Genomic DNA, 20,680 nt, shown 5'->3' with positions numbered 1-20,680 from the left:
TTGTTTTTATTATTCAGCAATCCTTTGGAAATAGTATTCTCAGAATGAAACTAGTGTTACAGAATCACATCTATCACAGAAATACCTCAACATAGAGTTGATACATGATCTAATGCATAACTTTTTCATATAAGTTGATTAGAGAATCTGCAAATCTATTCATAATGAAATCTAAGGTTATACAGTAATATTCAGTTATCCTATGGAGATATCATCCTTAAGTATTACAGTAACACATATGATACCACAGAAATACATCTCTTTTATCACACATATAATTGATAATACTGCAAATATGTTTAACCTTCTTGCATCATGCATAGCTGACGTCATACGCGAGCATGAGTATTATCTGTCAGAATACGAAGCTTGGGTAGGATCATTTCCACAAGGGAAAGCTACTACAAGCTGGGAAATATTATCCACACAGGCCATGACAAACACTGACTCATATTTACCTGCTTGGTAATGATCCATTAATGTTAACTCTATATCATTCCTAATTACCTATACTGGATGATTATTATCTCTATTTTATTGTTTTAAGTACATATGTTGTTTTTCTTCCTAAACACTGAAAGTCAGACTGGATATATTCAGTATATTTGAACAAGCATCTTAGTTTACCTGGATTTGATGTCACACCAGGTGGTCCATCTCTCACTGTAAAAATATGAAAGATTAAAAATATGAAAAGGTGAATTTGAGAGAATTTTGTTGATTGATTAAAAGAGTTAGTCATGAATCTTAGTACAATGATGAAAGCTTGAGTAACTAAATGTTTTAGGGTCTTTTCATGACAATCTTGCTCTCCTTGTTTGTGCTATGTGCATATAAGTAACCAAGAATTGTTTAGCTGGGAAAGCCTTTAATGAAATACTTGAAAATAAATTAATCACTGTACACTCTTATGTTTTTACTGCTTAAAATGATGAATTCAGAATAATACCAGCATTATATAAAATATTGCAGGAATGTTTCAATAACTGTGTAGAGTTTTGGGAAGTGGCCGCTATCATGGAGTGATTGTAACAATGCCCATCCGCTTAGTGCTTAGCAAATATCAAGTAGAGCATTTAAGAAATCAATAAAAATTGACCTGACGTGATAAAAACTGAAAAGCTGAGAACTAACAGGCTGCTTGGTTTATCCGGGGTAATAATGTGTTGACATCATGAGCATATTTACGAGCATGGATCTGTTTGCATTATAAATATTCACTGTTGTTATTATTATCATCATAATTACTAATAAGACACACTTACATGGCTGAATTTGTTCCACAAAGTCATCCCTAGCCGAAGATAACTCGTCAAAGTTGTCCAGTTCATAGTAGTTGACTCCTGTAGCAATTGCCTCCAGTTCAGCAGGAAACTCAAGATTGACACCAATGGCATAAACAAGGGCACCACTGCTCTGTAGATCCTGTGCTGCCTGGATGGTGTTGGCGACATCGATGTTGGAGTTGGAGTCAGTGACAACAATCACCATGTTAGGCACCTGAGGTCGATCGCCTGCCCTTCCAGTGAACATTTGCTGATGTACCAGGTTCAGTCCAGATGCTGAGTTAGCCTTAAATATAATTTCACGGTCTGAAATAACTTGTGTTACTGATTAGTTTTCAAAAAAACATCAAGTAAGAATTTCAATCTTTCTATGTTATATCCATGCCTAATTACACCTAGGTAAAATTGTGGTTCAGTTCTTCATGTGAAGAACTGCAATATATGTCCTTGATTCAGTACAACTCAACCCTGTGGCTAACTGCATGAGCAATATCTCTGCTGAGACACATTACTCATTCAGTCCTGTCACACAGTCCATTATATTACAAGTATTGCTTAAGCAGGGCTACACTTCCCTTTCCAAAGAGAGGTTATTGAATGAACACCCTGACAAAATACAGGCAGTGGTTCCCCATTCAAATTTTGAGTTTTTGTGTGAAATTGAAGGTTTTAGTCTCATGTTATTCAAGTTGTTCTTGGATGACACTGTAAGATGCATAATAATATGAATATCATGTCCTGCTCATCTGCACGTCTACAGTCTTACCTGTCCATCACGATAGTTGAAGTTGATCCTGTCAATGCCATTCATGACATCCTGTTTGGAAGCATACTGGTTCAGATTAAAGACTACTTCTGCATTTCCTCTATAAACAGCAGCACCTACACGCACTGCACCAGAATCGATGTCAGCCCGGAAAATTGTCGACTTGAGGAATTCCAGAACTTGACTAAAGGAGTTGCGCTGAATCTTGTTGGAGAAATGAAGTAACAATACGAGATCCAGTTGATTTCCTGCAAGCAAAACAATGAGCGAACATGAATATCCCATATAATGTCATTCAGCAGAAGCATAGCCAGTTCCAAGAATGTAATTCTCTTCAAGTGGAAATAAGTGCCATCAACTTTGCTTTGAAATGTGTTTGGTTATTAGAAATTAGCCTTATTAGGCAACATTTCAATTGTTGGCACTTGGGAAATCCTATACATGTAGGTTCTGTTCTATTCATTATTGCCTGATGGTAGACTGATGTCAGAAAATACCTGCAGCATAAACATGTTTTATTGCCAGTTTGGATATACATGTATCTGATCACAATGCATTTGCAAACATGAACATTGCTTATCACCAGGCCATAAGTCTATAAATTTCTGAAACTGCTATCTTGTGAGCAATGACTTGAGATTTCAACCTCAAACAGCAGCATGGCAGAGAACTAACTGTGGGACAGAGCAAATGACCATCTTTAATTTGAGATGCATGTATTGGAAATCTGGTATCTTAAAGAAGGAATACCTGGGCGACTTGGAACTAAACAACACGTTCATCAAAGTATACACTGTCAAAGATGGGGTCTTAGCACTATATACAGCACCTGCGGGATTTTTTTTATACAGTTCATGTATGTTGAATTAGTAATTGTAATACAAAACGAATCCATCATTTCATTTTCTAAATAATTTTTTTGTCCGACATCTCCATTCAGCAATGACTGAAATTTATATTTTCATGTCAAAAAGGCATTGTACGCTTAACATTGTGCCCCAGATATTGGAACTCGCCTAAACCGTAACTAGATCATTTTCAGAGGTTAAGGCCCTTCCTATCACACCTACCTATTCCACATCTGCAGTCGATGGAGTTGAAGCAAATATAACAATAGTTGTTAATTATCCAATTGAAAGAAAACGTGCCCTGTACAAATTGTAACACTTTGTTGCAAGCAGACGACACAAACCAAGTAAATGTGCAAGGGAGGTAACTCTAATGTCAAAGTTCCTACCGCACTGGAAGAACAATTTCAGAGGACACAAAATACTTTCAGAGTTCGAACACATAGATAGATACACACAACGTGTATGCATTGTAGGAATATAGTCTCTTATTCTCGATATATTTCCAATATAAATTTACGAAATGAAACTATAGAATCATAAATGCACACATGCCAGCGTGCACAGATCATGTACAAACCTTGGATGGAGCCTGTTGCATCCTCGTTTCCGTCCTTCCCACCTGAAACGGTATTGTGAACAGTAACCGACTGTAAATGTGCAAGATCTGAATCAAGAATAGCTGTAGGGAAAATCAGTAACACTCAGCAAGTTTGGTTAGATACTAATACTATATCGTTACAATCTATTGCAGTACCAGGGTAAAAAACAAACGTTTCAGTAAGTACTTGAAAAAATGCTTCTCGATGACGTCTATGTTCTTGTTTCAGCTAAAAACTACCAAGAAAGTGACAGCAGCTTGCTGGCGTAAAATATGCTCACTCAAAAGAACAGACAAACTCTTAGTCTCAGAATACACATAACAGTGATGGAAACAAATGATTGCCTTTAAATTGAAAAGGATCCCGAGGGAGACTGAGGAGCAAGAACCTGAGGAAATCTAGACTTGTTTCATCTAGACAGGGATACTTTACAACCTCTATATAGGCCCCCTGATCTAGAGCTTTAGCAGTGCAGACTGGGCTGAGCGGAAGGAGAAATACCGCGAGTCATATTGTCAAAACAACTCAAAAATTAATAGCGAGCGTCAATGAAATGTGCTGTTTCAGAATAGCGTTAAAAGTTTCATATTATTTTCTTTGTAAACGCAAGTCCGCAATTCATCTGCAATCAGGGTAAGAAACATGTTTTGGGAGTAAATAAATATCGATAGCAATTAGCACACCTGTGTGATTCGGTAATACCTACTAGGCTTCTTAACTAGGAATATGTAGTGGAATAAGTTATTGTTTTCGTAGAACAGATATGTTCTGTATACTTTGTCGTGCTAACCACGTACATATGGTAGAGTAGACTACGTCGCTCATGAAGGCTAGGTCAGCAGCGTCGTTGATGAGGAACTTATGGTCATCTGCTGGATCCGTCACATAGTTGTTGATCTCTCCTTCGTTTTGTACGCCGACTCCAACTACGGCGATCTTGATCCCTGCTGCCTTCATCTTCCTTGCCTCGCCTGCGCTTCGTCTGGCCTTGACCTGAGAATTGCCACCGGTCAAAACTAGGACGTACTTCTCGGCGTCTGCGCGGGCACCCTTAAAGAACCTCTGTGACTGGATGAAGGCCTTGGAGAAGTCGCGACGACCACGTTCCTGCTTAGCTGCCAGTATTTGCTGCTGAACAGTGTCCAGAGTCTTGTACTTGCCGAAGCCGAACCTAGAAAGGATATTGTGAAACAATAATACATACCAGAACAAAGTATAGCTGCCCGAGTGTTTGTGTTTGTGTATGCGTGTGCGTGTGCGTGTGCGTGTGCGTGTGTGGTCCGTGTGTGTATGTGTGTGTGTGAGAGACAGAGACAGACAGAGAGAGAGAGAGAGAGAGAGAGAGAGAGAGAGAGAGAGAGAGAGTATGTTTGCCTGTGTCTGCGTGTGATACGTACCTGTACTTTGCCCTTGAACTTGCTCCTATCAAGGCGACTCTGACGTTCCCGGTATCAACGCTGGCGAACTCAACGACATCGTTAGCAAACTGCCGAAGAGTAGTGTACACTGTGGGTGGAGCTGCACTATCTAATATTATCACCAGGTCAATCTTCGTCTGTCCACAGCCTGGTGAGACAAAACAAGAAAGACATTCAAAGTCAGTCAGTCGAATACGACGGCGTCGGCCAGGACGGAACATCGTGCTTTAATAATTCACACATAGGCCAGTAAATAAAATGCCAAAATAAAAAAACCCTAGACAATTGTGATACAAGCCAATTATTGCAGAAAACTGTTCAGCAGTATTCCAGGAATAAATTGACGGCCTTACAATGACCAAGGCCCCGTTTCTCAAACCGATCGCAGCGCCAAGGTGATAGTAACCCTCATTGTTTAACAGAGGCTTACGACAGGCGGAGCCCCAGGAAGCCTAGCAATCCGGCGATTTATAACTGTCAGCAAATAAGCAAATTCTGAGGTGTCAGCTGGAATTGTAGACCAACATCAAATATAAATGATCTCAGGAGTCAGGTGACACTCGAAGTTGAGTTTACTTGTATTACACATTAATCCACTTGCGTTGTTAAAAAGGTCATTACGAAATCGGACTATAACGAACTGAATGTATTCCAGTGACACTCCTTTGCTGTTCCCGCAGCTGAGAATATGACTTTGTTATGGTAATACTCCCTATTCCGAAACCCTCGGAATCTGAACGCGAATAATGGACACGATTTTATTAAAAAAAACCAAAAAAGAGTATTATGTACTGGTTCGTGGATGCAAAACTGTGTTAGTGGGAGAGTGGTGACGTTCACTATTTCGGAACCCCGGAATATGGACAGTTACTGACAGGCAAAAGCTGAAAGAACACAGAACAGTATTATGTACTGGTTCGTGAATGCAAAACTGTGTTAGTGGGACGATGGTGACGCTTGCTATTCCGGAACCCCCGGAATCTGGACGGTTACTAATGAGCATACTTTTATTGAACAAAGAACATTATTATGTACTGATTGGTGAATGCAGAAATATGTTAGTGGGACGATTTCCCCGTGGAATATTAACCAAGCAATATTAACGAGGTTTCACATCAGAACCTTTCGTTAAAACAATATTTGGGATCAGTTAGAACTATGGTTAGAGGCGTCTAGCAAATCTATCTACACGTTAGGAAGGTTTAGTTTAGCTCACCTGAAATTCCATTTGGTACAACTGGCAAACCCCCCTCGGGAAACAAATCTGGATAAGAAATAAAGACTTCACTTTTTCGAAGGGAATGCTGTAACCTTAAATAACTATCTATGTAAAAATATCTTCAGTCTGTTTTGTAGAAAATAATATCTAATAATAATTAAGCTTTCATAGCTGAGCGACAATCCGTCTGATGCAAAAACAACTCCTCAAGAACATAACATCACAAAGTATACCAGAAATACAATTCCCTCATCATTCATCACAATACAAAATAATAACCAACTTATCTGCCGTCTATACTGACCCTACTCTTATAAAATATGGGAGATACTTGAAAAAACCCGTTATATGCAGTCATTGTTAAGCATCGATATTTGGTGTCTCTAAACACGCTTTTCTTTGTGAAAAGGCCAAATCAAACGTCCTCTCAGTAAACTTCATACTCTTGTACACATATGCATTAAATAACAACACCCACGGGATATACATGTGCATCTTTTTACCCCTAAAGATCGGAAACATTACTAATGGTATAATTTACATCATGTACAACGAATGTGTTCTGCGTTAACGCTGAAAGCTGCGTTTTTCACGCATGAAAATAATATAAAAACAAAATAATTTAGTTTTGGACAAGAAGATTCGGATCTACTTAATTTTCGAAAGTAACTTAAAACAACAACATACAGAAAAACAATACATTGTGAATATGGGTTGTATGAAAACATCACGCGCAAAAGATACATGTTTTTAATTTTATTCCTACACGCACTTATACAAAACTACTGTGAACACTGAATGAGTAATCGTAGTGAAGTCAGTGACACATTGCTAGTCACAGCCCCTAGGCACTCAGTGTAAGCATACAACTCAAGGTTGCAGGACTATTACAGATAAACTTGTGTCTATCTTGCCATCTAACGTCACTACATAAAATACAGGTATAGTAAGTGTGAAACCTCGTTAATCTCGGTAAAAAAGCATTCATCATATATAGACTACCAGTTGTCAGACTTCCACTTTTGTGGAACCCGCGGTGGCTAAGAGGGTTAGATCGCTTACTGGCGACTGGATACTTTACTCAGAGAGACCGGATTCAAATCCAGATGGAAGTTCTCCTGAGAAGGTGCTCAGGATTAAAAAGTTCTGGATAAGGTGTCTTAAACTATGTTGATATAAGCGTTTCACGCAGTGTGCCCTAGGGAGAGTTTCTGGATGAACGGTGTCCAGGGAAATTACACTGAATTCTTATTTGACACATGGTTGAGCATCTGGTGTCTTAACTGACTTTCAGTGAACCATTCATATAATTTGCCCTGCTATTTTCCCTTTTACACCAAACGAAATTTACTTTTCGGGATAGTCGGGACTGGATCTTCTTTAGCACTGACGTTATATATCGAATACAATTAAATTTGCCAAAGAAGAAAAATTAGCAAAAGTTTAACGTCGAGGGCCATGTTCATTTCCACAAAACAAAAGCGTACATCACTTTGACCACTGAGTCATGCAACTGTTGAAGTTGTCCTTGACGTAATGTGAAAAATGCCTGTCACGCTTTTGGGGGACAAACACATTTATGTGTATGTCGTGACATTTCTTCACTGCGTCAATGTTTATATTCCATTACACAATTGACTCACGTATCGCTAATGAACCGTTTTTTGTAAATTCATCGGTATTTAAGATCCCTATTCCACATTGTTAAATGTTACTCCGAATAAGAGTGGAATGGTTATGGCATTACGACATTGATAAGTGACCGTGATAAAGTACGACTGTAACAGTTACAGCAAAAAGAATACTCTTCGAGCTGCGTTCATCATCCCGATGTCGTGGGAAGACGACCTCAAGCCGAAACTAATTCAAGCGCTTGAATTTTACGATCCTTCCCAACCCAATAGGACATATCATGTTTGTTTCCTACGAATGGTTGAATGCACGTTTGTGTGTTCCGGAGTCTTGCTTTCATTAACATAGGTAAGTGCCCTCCACATAAACTATTTGATTGGGGACAAGATGTAATGTAATGAAAAACAGCTGTAATGAATGCGTAATAAAAACACAGTTCTTCAGTTTTTCAAAAAAAATATAATATTCAAAATGATAATAATCTTTAAATAATAAAAGTGGCTTAACATGACTGTTTGTTGCTCTACATCGCAATCGACAACACTTAACTTAATTCACGATAGTCAGAAAATCATTGTATGTTGGATTGACAAATCAGTGTCTGATATGCGCAATGATTGAATGAGGTGGGTTGGCAATATTCCAGCAATTTCACGCCAGAAATTGGTTTCATACCCTGTGTCCATGTCGGGAATCGAACCCGGATACCCACAATGATCCATGACGTGACAGTAATTACATTGTCCCTTCATCTGACTCCCTGGCCCAAGTGGACTGTGACGCCAACTGAACAGTTCTAAAATAGGTGACTCTTTAGTCCCTACGGAATGGATACGATCTATTTTGTTGTAAATGTGAAAAATATGTTTCATCACTTGCGGGTAAAGTTTTGTAATGCTCATATATTTCGTAATCTATAATGTTCTTTTCAGTTGTTTTGTTACACTTGGATCTATGTATGCACGCTGACCGCTACGATGCGTCCGTCAAGTTACTGCATACACTGACCGTATTAAAATTACTTTTAATATTAAACTAGAGATCATAATGATAGATGGTTTGGGTTAAGGTGGAAGCGCTTGGATGAATAAAAAATAATAAGCAAAGCGATATACTGAAAACAACACACGGTCCAGTGTTATTTAAGATATATATTTAGGCAATATCGTGCAATACTTACTGTCCTGAGCTAGACAGCAAGCCAGAAGCCCCAATATCACAGTCAACAAATGGCGACACATTGTTGCCATTCAGTCTGAAACAAAGAAAACATAATTAACACTTATGGCACTTATATTTTTAATGGGGAGCAGAACAGCTGATAAGAATATTGTGACATGTAGATTCGAGAACTGCACCCAAATTAAAGATAAAATACTTTGAAATCGGAGACTTATGAATTTGTAAACATGTGTTTGTTATTATCAGGGAGAGATAAACTGCTTAATCAGTGAATACAATCAGCCAAATGTCTATGTTTTGAAATGTGTGACATGTAATCAGGAATACATTTAGAAAGGATTTGTAATGTAAGATCGCCCTTGGTGAAGCGTTCGTAAAAGTACCATCTGGTAGCAGTCACAACCAACCGTTTCTACTTGAGTATGATCTCATTGTGAAAGCAATAACGTCTACATCTAGCTGTTACATCAGTACTTCCACTATATCCAAATACCAAATCCTATAAAGATTAAAACTAATTTTTCATGAACAAAATGTCATATTTTCTCAGGAAACGTCACATGTCATTTGAGTTCATTTCTGCAATTCCATCTAGCGTCTCTACATTTATTGTTTCTTAAGACCATATCGTATTTACCGATGTCAGTGACGGCCTTTCACCTCAAAGTAAGGAAAGCGGCATGATATACATTGTACGCAGTAGACCTTCGCTATATACAAGTGTAAGGCTGAAGATATTAAGCATCACAGAGAGATTTGTTTTGGGTTCGGTTTAAAGCGGGTTTTATCCGGAGATGGCAGGACAACATGGCTTGAAATCAGTATGACGAAGACGTTAAGTTATGCACAAAGCTATGTCTATATCTAAATGGCCGTATTAAGGAATACTTTTATGAAGACGGTGTCTGGTTTCTCGCTCAACTCATCCTCATCATCGTTGAAAATGATGTCTTGCTCGTGTAAAACGAAATACCAAAGTTACATTCAAAAGGAAGTATCGGTTGATGATGATGGATGTTATCAGCTGTGCTTTAATGATGGGGAAGTAAATCCAGAAGCGTGAGGCCTCACGAACGATTCAGTGATAATTGTATTCTCTGTGGACCATAGAATCATCGATCCTTGAATGAAATCAGATTGGACTGTGGAAAGTATCCAGTAATATATATCCAGAGAAACAGATATATATCACAGAAGTAAACTTTAAGAAACTCTGTTAACCAGGTAAAGTAACGATATGAGGTTTCGACAATACCAAAGATTTTGATTTCAAACAGCATATCAATAAAATACTTGTGGTCATGAGATAAAGCGACCTCTACATCACTTTTTGTTCGTACATAAGTGACGTACATACATTTATCATTCGCACTGATTGATGCTACTGCTCATTAAAGTAATTATCATTTAGTTTACATGTTTTCTTGATTGTACTCCATCAGCATAATCAGTCGCAAGTCCCATTCGTCACCACTCGCCCCTTTTCGTTAACGCAATACGGCTTGTGCCGGAAAAACACGAGTTACGATAAATCCATCACCTCCGGTGAGATTTTCATACCTTCAAATGACTCAGATGAAATGTATTTTTCACTCGTTAATCTTGAGGTGGTGTTACATACAACTATAACGATTACTGAATACATTGTAGACACAGAACACCTATGACTGTTTTAGCATATATACCAGGAAAGGGAGTTTATTTATCATCTCATATCGTTGTGATCAGCCATAACTCAGTCAGTTAACTAAACTCCTGGCTCCTGCCAGACTGTGAATGGGCGGAGGTACCATATACCCCATCGCGCGCTGCACGGTTATCTACAAGAGACATTATGTGATTTTATAACGCCGAACTGGTGCATCGTGCACTTGAAAGACGCCATTGTGCTGTGTACTAAAGTGCGACGTTCCCATTAGAATACCATGCACATTGTGAAAAGACAAAGATGATCCCGCCATTGCTGTTGTTATAATGTCTGTACTCTGTTTGAAAGCACGAATACCGCCTTGATGACCGGAATCACTACAATTACGAGGGGATGTCAATAAATTTTGAGCCTTGCATATAAAAAGACAAAATATTGGTATGAACCACATTTATTTTTCAACATAGTCCCCTTGTGAGTCAAGACACTTGTTCCATCTTTTCTGCCAGACGCTGATGCCATCTCTGTAGACGGCGCCATTTTGGTCCTCAAACCAAGCCTCAGTAGCAGCAATAAGCTCATTATCATCCTGAAATCTACGACCACGCAAGTGTTTCTTAAGATTTGGGAACAGATGGTAATCAATTGGTGCCAGGTCTGGGGAGGGGATGCGGCGAGATTTCGTACCCGCATTCCTGCACAGCAGCAGCTGCAACGCGAGAGGTGTGTACTGGAGCATTGTCCTGATGTAGAAGAATACCACGTCTGATCTTGCCCCGGCGCTTCTCCTTGATTGACTGTCGCACTTGCCTCAACAAGTTAGCGTAATATTCCCCATTCATTGTTCTTCCATAGTAATCTATGTGGATGACGCCTTTGCTATCCCAGAAGACTGTCGCCATTACCTTCTGCACTGATCTGGAGGCTTTGAACTTTTTGATCCTGGGAGAAGTCACGTTTCCATTCCATGGATTCTTGTTAGCTCGCAGGATCATAGTGGTGGATCCAGGTTTCATCACAGGTTACTGACCTTAAGTGAAAATCATCTGGATTCTTGTTGTATCTGGTTAGCATGGAGTTGCTTATGGTGACCCTTGTTTGCTTCATTTCATGTGTAAGCATTCTTGGCACCCATCTTGCGCACACCTTAGACATGACGAGATGTTCATGAAGAATTGTCTCGATGGATCCGTGTGAAATGCCTGTGGTCTCCTCTAACTCGTGGAATGTGATTCGACGGTTTTCCAGCACAAGTCTATGCACTCTGTCAATGTGTTCCTGACCAGTGCTTGTTGTTGGGCGACCTGGACGGGGGTCATCTTCAAGACGCTCTCTACCATGCTTAAATTCATTGACCCATCGTTTGATGGTAGCAGATGAAGGGGAAGACTTCCAATAAACTGCTGAAAGCCTTTCTTCAATGTTTTTCGCCGAGGTTCCTTCAAGAACTAAAAACTTCATTACTGCTCTATACTCAATTGTATTCATTTTCACTGTCGTGAGGGGGGTCTCTTTCTGTCAATGTGAGGTGTTCAATAACTTCTGAGAGTAGGATACCAAAACTTATATATCACATCAGCTACACCCCAAGGTTCAATGTCGTACCATAAGCTGTGACACCTGGGTATGAAAAATGCTCAAGGCTCAAAACTTATTGACATCCCCTCGTACATCTACGTAACATTCCCTTAATTAGCATCCTAACATCATAAACAGTCTAACCACAGGTAAAATGAAAATGACCAGACTTATGTAGGCAGACTGGTCATTATCTCTATGTAGCGCAACCGTATTTGCGTCACAATTTGCCTGTCGGCCAACACCGACGACGATTCCTAACACTACGCTAAGGTGGTGCAGCCTAGAGCGTGGTCTTTGATATGTGGTCAAATTACTGATAGTTTTTGCGTTAATGCGTTAAGGCTGGCCTCTTAAACTATCAGAACAAGGGCCTTTATATAAGCCCAATACTTCTGTCACATATCTCACTGTGTAAGACAATATTGTCCTGTGTTGTATTGTTTAGAACAGCAACATTGTTTTCCCAGTCTAAACGTTTTGATCAATATATAATAGCTAGGCTACTTAAATAATATACATATGATAGCCAAGCAACTTGAGTCCAACCGTAAAGGCTACAACAACCGCCCTTTCATTACCACCAGTTGTTTAAGAAAACATGTATGGTCAGGAAAGTGGAAATTCTAACTTTAACAAACACCCCCGGCTTATACCTACATAGAGGCGGTAACAAGAGATGTATATCTGTAAATAAAGATTCTATGATTACTTCTCGGCAAATAAACATAGGTAAATGCCACAAACAAAGAGATGTTGATAGTGAAAATACAGAGACCGAAATACTGTAAAGTCTGATGGATAAATAAACTAGTAAACTAGCTTATCGTCATGACAAGGTCAGCAGTGGGGTTCTACAAGATTTACATCAGCTGACCACATAGGCTATGGATGAGAGTGGCTGAGTGAGTTGGATTTTACGCCGCTTTGAGTAGTATTCCAGTTGTATGACCGCGAGCCAGCAGTATGTACTTGGATAACAGAAGGGATGCCTCTCTCATATGTGAACACTATTGCAAAACCCGCGCACACAAGCTTGGAACTGACAAACCCATAAAACATCCTCGGGAGAAACCGGGCGGGATTCGAACCTATGAAGATGCATGGTGTCATCATCATAAGGCAATAACGAATTGTTAGTTCATTTGCTGGTTCGTTCGTTAAACGTTTTACAAAAGTTGGAAGCGATATTTGTTCACTAAAACGTGATCAATTTTCATACGATGCACTCATTGAACGTTTAAAATATTTGCTTTCTCTGACAATTTGACTGTAATATATTAATCATTATAAATGGATTTTTCTGTCCGATATATGGATAAAGTATTTGCTCACTTTTAAGTGTAAAGAAAATAATCAGAAATATATAGGATCGCCTTGCGCTATGGATACATCGAATGACCGTAACACGATTAACCTCGAAAAATCCCTAATGAAATGGAGTCTGAGAAGATATAGCATTATCTTTTAAATCTTCGATAAAACATCACCAGGCTGCCATTACAAGATATCAGTGGGAGATGATTCAAAAGATACAACAAGGCCTCGTATCTCATGAAAAACACAAAACTACCTGCTACCCGCTCAATTGATGGAATAACCTTCGTCCAAATATATGTTACGGTTACTGTTCTACTTATACAAATAATACACGTCAAGGAGTAGAGTGACAGCCAAAGTCGCTTCTATAAAAACAGCCCTAATATATACATGTATATCTTTCTAGAATTCCGTTGTGTATTTTCAAGAACATCACTGTTAAACGTTAGTCTAGTGGACGTGAAGTCAGTCAACTTACGTTTAAGACGGTCAAGCGTTGTTGTGAGTATTTTGCACACTCATTCCACTAAAGTCCTCAAGGTGAGGTAACCCTGCCACGTGACCAAGCAGCAACTAATTACCCCCTCTTAACCTATTCGCGGTTGCTCCTTGCAATATGATCGGTTCCAACGAAGATGGGATATACCAACGTTGAAAGCTACGCCCAAATGGTAGGTCACGTGCTTCCCGTGGCTGGAGGAGTGCGGCAGTTCTCCGAGGTCATGCTTTCAGACTGCTATATTTTGGAAATACATTGAAACATTTTGACATAAATGTTCGCCAAAACGCGTACTGGAGAAATGACATAAAAAAGCTCGAATTCAATCTCGAATTCAGAATTCAAGCTCGAAATATTAATGTCCGGTACGGTATACTGACATTCTGTATAAAAAGGTATTTTTAATATATGTTGGTTGCTTGGATATGATCGAATACCCGTGGAAGGAACAAAACACCGGTAAACAGGTCATTTAGTAGGGATTACACTGGTGGAAAGGTGCAAGCATTTCTTAACGTAAAGAAATTGCCGTAATGTTTACGTAGTCCCAAACGATTTGGACAATAAGACAATTTTCTTCCAAGTATGGTTCTGGGAAGTATTATATTGGAAACAATATTGCAAGTTGGTGTAATGTATGAGTTTATATTCATATTTACGTAATTGGTTTTATTATAGGCGCACTGAATAATGCACGCTGTTTACTAATGTGGACGATTACATCTGAAATGGCACTGGTGATTAAAGTAATACAACGTCTAAATACAAGCAGGTTAGACGTGTAGGAAATTGTCCCAGGCCTTGGAAAAGTGGAAATCGTTATACTATAGCTGTTATATTAGGATAATCTGGATGAACCGAACTAACACATTCATAATTTTCCCTTTGCACGTGTCTTTCACTACGTCACAGACGTTACCGTTGCATGGCGACGTAAACGTTCTTCAAAGTTTTCTTGACATTTGCACACGTGTTCTTGTTCTCACCAGATCCACTTCACTTCATTGATTTCAAACCTTACTGAGCGCATGTGAGGACTCGCCAGGTTTAAAGTTCACCTTGAGTTATCAGTGAGCCAGTGCTTTATACACGTGGTGAACATGCGGTGTTCGGTATTTTAAAAATATACTGCCGGATCCACACTGATGCCTTTTAGTGCATATACTTATAATAGTAAGGACATCACTGCAGCGGGCGTAATCCACTTCTAACTTGGTACTGCACATATCAAGGTATGTGAGTACTGATGACTCACATTACCGGTGGACGGTGGTGTAACCTACAGGTTAAAGCGTTCGCTCGTCACGCCAATGACCCGGGTTCGATTCCCCACATGGGTACATTGTGTGAAGTCCATTTCTGGTGTCCCCGCCTGGAATATTGCCAAAAGCAGCTTAAACCAACTCACTCACTCACTCACTCACTCACTCACTCACTCACATTACAGACACAGACTCATATGACAGTGTCGCCTGTATGTAATTGAGCCTGAACCATTCAATTCGCCTGATAATACAGCAAACGATGAGCGCCGTCGGGGTGCCACGCACGCCACGTAGACTCACCATCCAATCCATATTCAGTGTATGACCAATATATTCCACGAGACGTAACAAAGATTCTGACTTTAAAAGACACTAAACGATATGTCACTGCCGCTTTGGTTTCACTGCATATGGAACAGGCTTAAAGTGTGTTTTGCTCTTCAAATTGTTGTTGTTGAACGCATTCAGAAAACTATAAATAATAGAGATTAGACTAGACAATCCAATGATCAAAACATGAGCATCGATCTGCGCAATTGTTTTACGATGAAATGTGTCATCCAAGGGTCTGACTACCCGATCCCGTTAGTCGCCTCTTGCGGTTTCCGAGGACCAATTCTAACCTGGATCTTCACGTCTTATTTGGTCTTCAGTGGTGGTTGAAGAAAATATTAATTATTGAACAGAACCACACGACCCAAGTGTGCAATGTAATTTCCTTTCAGCATACGACACTAATGCTGTAACTGCCATTTTGAACTCACATGTGGAGGACATGCTGAACACTGACACGATAATGTGAGCCTCATGAGATAAGAAGCGATATGAGAGAACGTTACTGGACACAACTAATCCTGGAACAACGCGCGCAGAGTCCTAGGACATTCGGTAAGTATTGGCGTCGGGGTCTTATTATGCCTTGTGGTTTTCCCCAAATAAAGCTAATGAGTGAGTGAGTTAGGTTTTAAGCCGCTTGCAGCAATAAAACCAATAATATCACGGCGGGGGACACCACATACGAGCTTCCCACATAGTAGCCGTGTTGAGAATCGAACTCGGGCCTTTGGCGTGACGAATGAACGCTAAGTTAACAATTCTATTGGTGGGTAGGTAAAGGCGTGTAGCATACACATACTCATACAATGTAACTATTTAACTACTGTATGAGTACAAAAGGTGAACCTTTTCTGTCGTCTCCCGCCGTGATATTGCTGGAATATTGCCAAAATCGGCGTAAAACTAAACTCACTCACTCACAAAGTGTGAAGTCTACTACTGGATTAATCCAGCGGGTCAAAACATTAAACCAATTGCTTGAAGAATTATCTGGAGATCTGCAGTATAGTGCATCGCTGGATATTTCGTAATAATGTAATATGCGAAGGTAACGAAGTAAACCGAATGGACCCGAATGGAGAGAGTGCCCGCCAAAGGACGTGACAATAAACAAACTTAAGAAATATACGATCAGCTTTGAAACTCTCCCGAAGCACCAGGCACTGTGGTGTAACGTATACACATAACTCCAGATAATTTTTCAAGCAATTGAGTATTTACTTCCATATCTGTTTGTGTGTGAGTAATTACATTTTTAAACAGTAATGTACATTTTGTATACTCCCACTAGTAAAAAGAATTTAGTACTTTTACACAGAGTTTCTTATCCATAATGGGTACTTAACACTTCTAAGTATATAAATATAAATGCACCTCAATAGAATAAAGTGTTTAGTAATTATCATATTGCCAAACGTTTGGCAGACATTTCTAAATACTCAACATGGAAGTCATGTGACTATTAGAGTAGCCTCGGACAGTGGCTTCATCTATAAAAGTATATGTATATATAGGCATCGTTTACCATTAGCTAGTTGTAGAGTTTGTGCGCCACGACGAATCATACGCAAGCCAATTTAGTTATGAGTAAAGTACGCAAGGTATTATAGACCCTTTGGGTTTTAAGTGATTCATGCGCGTTTTTGTACTCCCGCATTTGTAATTAATAGAGTAAATGCGATGTATATTGAGTAAAATACGCAAATACGCGCCTTATCTGGAGCTCTGTATAATATAACACATGTATTGTCAGACCTTCTAGTGTGAGCATGTTGATTAGCATCAGTTCACATCTACTCTGTTTCCTTCTCAGGTGACCACTCGGATCCGACTCTTTAACCTCACTTGACCTTTCAGTGACCTTCAGTGGCGGTTGGGTCATCTTGACCCAGGAGTTAGAAGCGTGATGTAACAAGCAATTGGAAAACTGTCATACAGGGTCTGTTTTGTAAGTCGATACAGCCTGCACCTTCGACTGGACAAGTGACATTTCCATTTGGACGTGTAGGCTTGCGAACAAAGAAGGCGTCGCCCGGATACGCCGATGAATGCTTTTGTTAATTTTTTGATTGTTCTCCGTTGTAATGGGAACACAATGTGTTGCCTCTGAAGTGATATCATGCTTTGAAAGTGACAATAATGGAAATCGCCCTATTTACAAGTTCCGCCCATAACAAAAGGCATATTACAAACCCACTGTTTATTCTGACTTGCGGCTGGCAAACGAGAGAATAGGGTGAAGATGTTAAGCCAAAAGAGGGTGACGACCGGGAAGGGGACTAGTGGTTGGGTCAAGTTTTTAATTAACGGGTCATGAAACTTGAAGACTTGAAGGGTTGAAAAAATCTGAGACATCTAGATAAAGGCGATGACGTAACAACAGTGAGTGCCGTTGAATTGATGTGTCGCAAAGGTGAAATTCAATTTCATATTTTAAGTTTTACAAATTACATTTCAAGTTCCTAAATGTTCTAAAGAATAATCCTTGATATATCAAAGAAATACACTTAAAATATACTGACTGCTATATTAGTGTTTTGAAGTTGCCACCTTCATATCTAAATAAATTCCATTACGGTGAAGATAATTATAATTTGTATTCTATATTTACAGTATGTAACACGTGTTTAATGATTTTAGGATGTAATCTGGGTGTTTTTCATGAACTTGGATTTAATGTTTTCAATTTCACTGTAGGGTAAAAGCTAATTCCATAGATTGGTTATTTGTTTTAGATATTTGAAGATGTTGTTGGTTAGGACGCCTACTTACCTCGGCGTTAAGAACCGAGAAGAGTGGGATCCCTTTACAGGACTATCAAGTTGATTATAGGCGAGTTTTACGCCGCACTCAGCAATATTGCAGCTATATGGCGGCGGTCTGTAAATAATCGAGTCTGGACCAGACAATCCAGTGATCAACAGCATGAGCATCGATCTGCGCAATTGGGAACCGATGACATGTGTCAACCAAGTCAGCCAGCCTAACCACCCGATCCCGTTAGTCGCCTCTAACGTCAAGCACAGTCGCGTTTTATGGCAAGCATGGGTTGCTGAAGGCCTATTCTACCCCGGGACCTTCACGGGTCCTAAACGTTTAGCAGCGTAATTGGTACAGAACAATTTCTTTTCAAAGCGTAACTGGAAATTTCAACGATACGTAACACGTGTTTATTATGTTACTTAAGATACAACCACGGATTTCTCAAACAGTGTCCCACATATTTCCATCCCCAAATAGGTGATTTATTTTTACCCAAACCTTCGGATGACGGGTACACCCTTTGTCACACCCAATAAGACGAGACCGCTGATACAATCTGACAAGTGAACACTTTAAATTTTGTGTGCTCTCAAACCCCCTACAATTTATAAGTAGATGATGATCTTTGAGGAAAGTTGTTATATTTATATCTCGCAAGAGCGTTAAGTTTTTTATCATTGTTAAGCGTTTTCCTGTATGTTTGTTTTTAAATGATAACGGGGAGTTGGGGGATTAATTCAGTGCTTGAAATGCCATTTAACGCTGATTTAAGGTGGAATCGCTGCCAGTTAATGTAACAAATATGTGGACGCAGGAATTTCCCCTGAAGTATGGAGTGGTGGGGTAGTTTAGTAGTTCAAGTGTTTGCTCGTCACGCCCAAGCCCCGGATTTCTATCCCCAACATGGATAAATTATGCGAAGCCCATTTCTGGTGCCCCCGGCCTTGACACAGATGGAATATTGCTAAAAGTGGCATAAAACTAAATTATGCTCACTCACTACACAGTGAAATCTTCTAAATCTGGTTATGTCGAAATTAGAAAAAAGGTTGCATATTCCATTACCGTTGGCCATCACTATGGTAATCAGTGAGACAGCCGGTCGTGACACCACGTCACGGGTGAGATCAAGGATAAGCTTATCATTAAACTCACCCTATCGGAGTTCAGGTAGTATCTCTAGGTAGTTATTGATGCGATTCCATGTGCTTCAATCACAGCCGTTGATGCGATAAAGCGAAGTGGGCATAACAGTCCCTGTAGCGGTCACTTGGTCACTTGGGAGGTTTTCCGTAAGCCGCTGGTCTTACGTCCGGTGAAGCCGCCATGTTCGTCGGTGGTGAAACCTATGGGGTCTCTGATACGTCACGGGTGAGATATCCAGTACACAGTGTGCGATATAGCCACTGACCCACATACCCGTGGCTAGTGAAAATCCAGTCGGGGCGGTAAATCTCCACAGTCACTGGCCCGACGTTTCCAGTGAATTTACACGTGGTCATTTTGGAAACATTTGACACTCTCTCCGACTTGTTAAGTTATAATAAAAAAATGCAATATTATGGTCGGATAGATGTGTTCATCATATTAATGATTACATCTGTGTCTTCATTCATATGTCTTTCAAGCATAGCTTGCCCGACTGGCCAGCAAAATTTGGAAACTGCCGGTACAGTTGCCATGACATCGGAGATAACTGATACGTCAATGGTCAAATATTTAATGAATTCGATCGAACTAAACATCGGTCTCTTATGAACTCTGAAATGGTGCATAAAAAGCCACTCGCGTACTTTTATGAGTAGCCAGCGATCTCTGCACAAATCAGTAGGGAGTCTCTGATTAAACATCCCTGGTTAAGTCAACATAACGGTCTCTCCGGACATGGGTCACGGGTATCTTGGATCTCTGGGGGGTCTCCGATGCGTGAGGTCACCGTTCCAAGGGCTCTGGATTTTATACATTTGGCATAATCTGTCACCCTTTTCCTGTTTAGGAAGCACAGAAAGCAACTTCAAAGTAAACATGTTTCCCAAAACAAGCATTTAATTAACCTGACCTTCCCTACCACATACATTTGCTAGGCTCCCCGGTGCCTCTTAAATTGAAATATTTCAAATATTATCACATCACCAGACGCCCACAGGAATGGTTTGTTTCCAACGCTTGAGCGCAGCTCTATTCTTATCAACGGGTAGTCCCGAGAGAACCAGGCAACGGCAAGAGGGCATGACGAAATAAAATAAGTGAGAATTTTGTGACATTAGTCGTAAAAATATCCAGTCTTGTGTAATTTTCCACGCCCAATAAACAGCAGG

The 20,680-nt window shown here is 39.8% G+C and overlaps 1 protein-coding gene across 1 annotated transcript in view; it reads right to left on the bottom strand.

Annotated features, from left to right (window-relative positions):
• LOC137297934 (uncharacterized) overlaps positions 1-20,680 on the bottom strand; it is a 237,060-nt gene that overhangs the window by 164,848 nt on the left and 51,532 nt on the right. The window contains exons 2-9 of the mRNA XM_067829924.1: positions 8,952-9,026; positions 6,137-6,184; positions 4,900-5,068; positions 4,300-4,673; positions 3,481-3,522; positions 2,053-2,300; positions 1,266-1,572; positions 628-663 (exon numbers count right to left, since the gene is read on the bottom strand). Coding sequence (XP_067686025.1) covers positions 628-663; positions 1,266-1,572; positions 2,053-2,300; positions 3,481-3,522; positions 4,300-4,673; positions 4,900-5,068; positions 6,137-6,184; positions 8,952-9,021 — 1,294 coding nt within the window. The 5' untranslated portion in view covers positions 9,022-9,026. The remainder of the gene's footprint in view (positions 1-627; positions 664-1,265; positions 1,573-2,052; positions 2,301-3,480; positions 3,523-4,299; positions 4,674-4,899; positions 5,069-6,136; positions 6,185-8,951; positions 9,027-20,680) is intronic.

Source organism: Haliotis asinina, chromosome 10 (genome assembly GCF_037392515.1).
Source record: "Haliotis asinina isolate JCU_RB_2024 chromosome 10, JCU_Hal_asi_v2, whole genome shotgun sequence".
Lineage (NCBI taxonomy): Eukaryota > Metazoa > Mollusca > Gastropoda > Lepetellida > Haliotidae > Haliotis > Haliotis asinina.
This window is presented reverse-complemented; position numbering and strand designations above follow the sequence as displayed.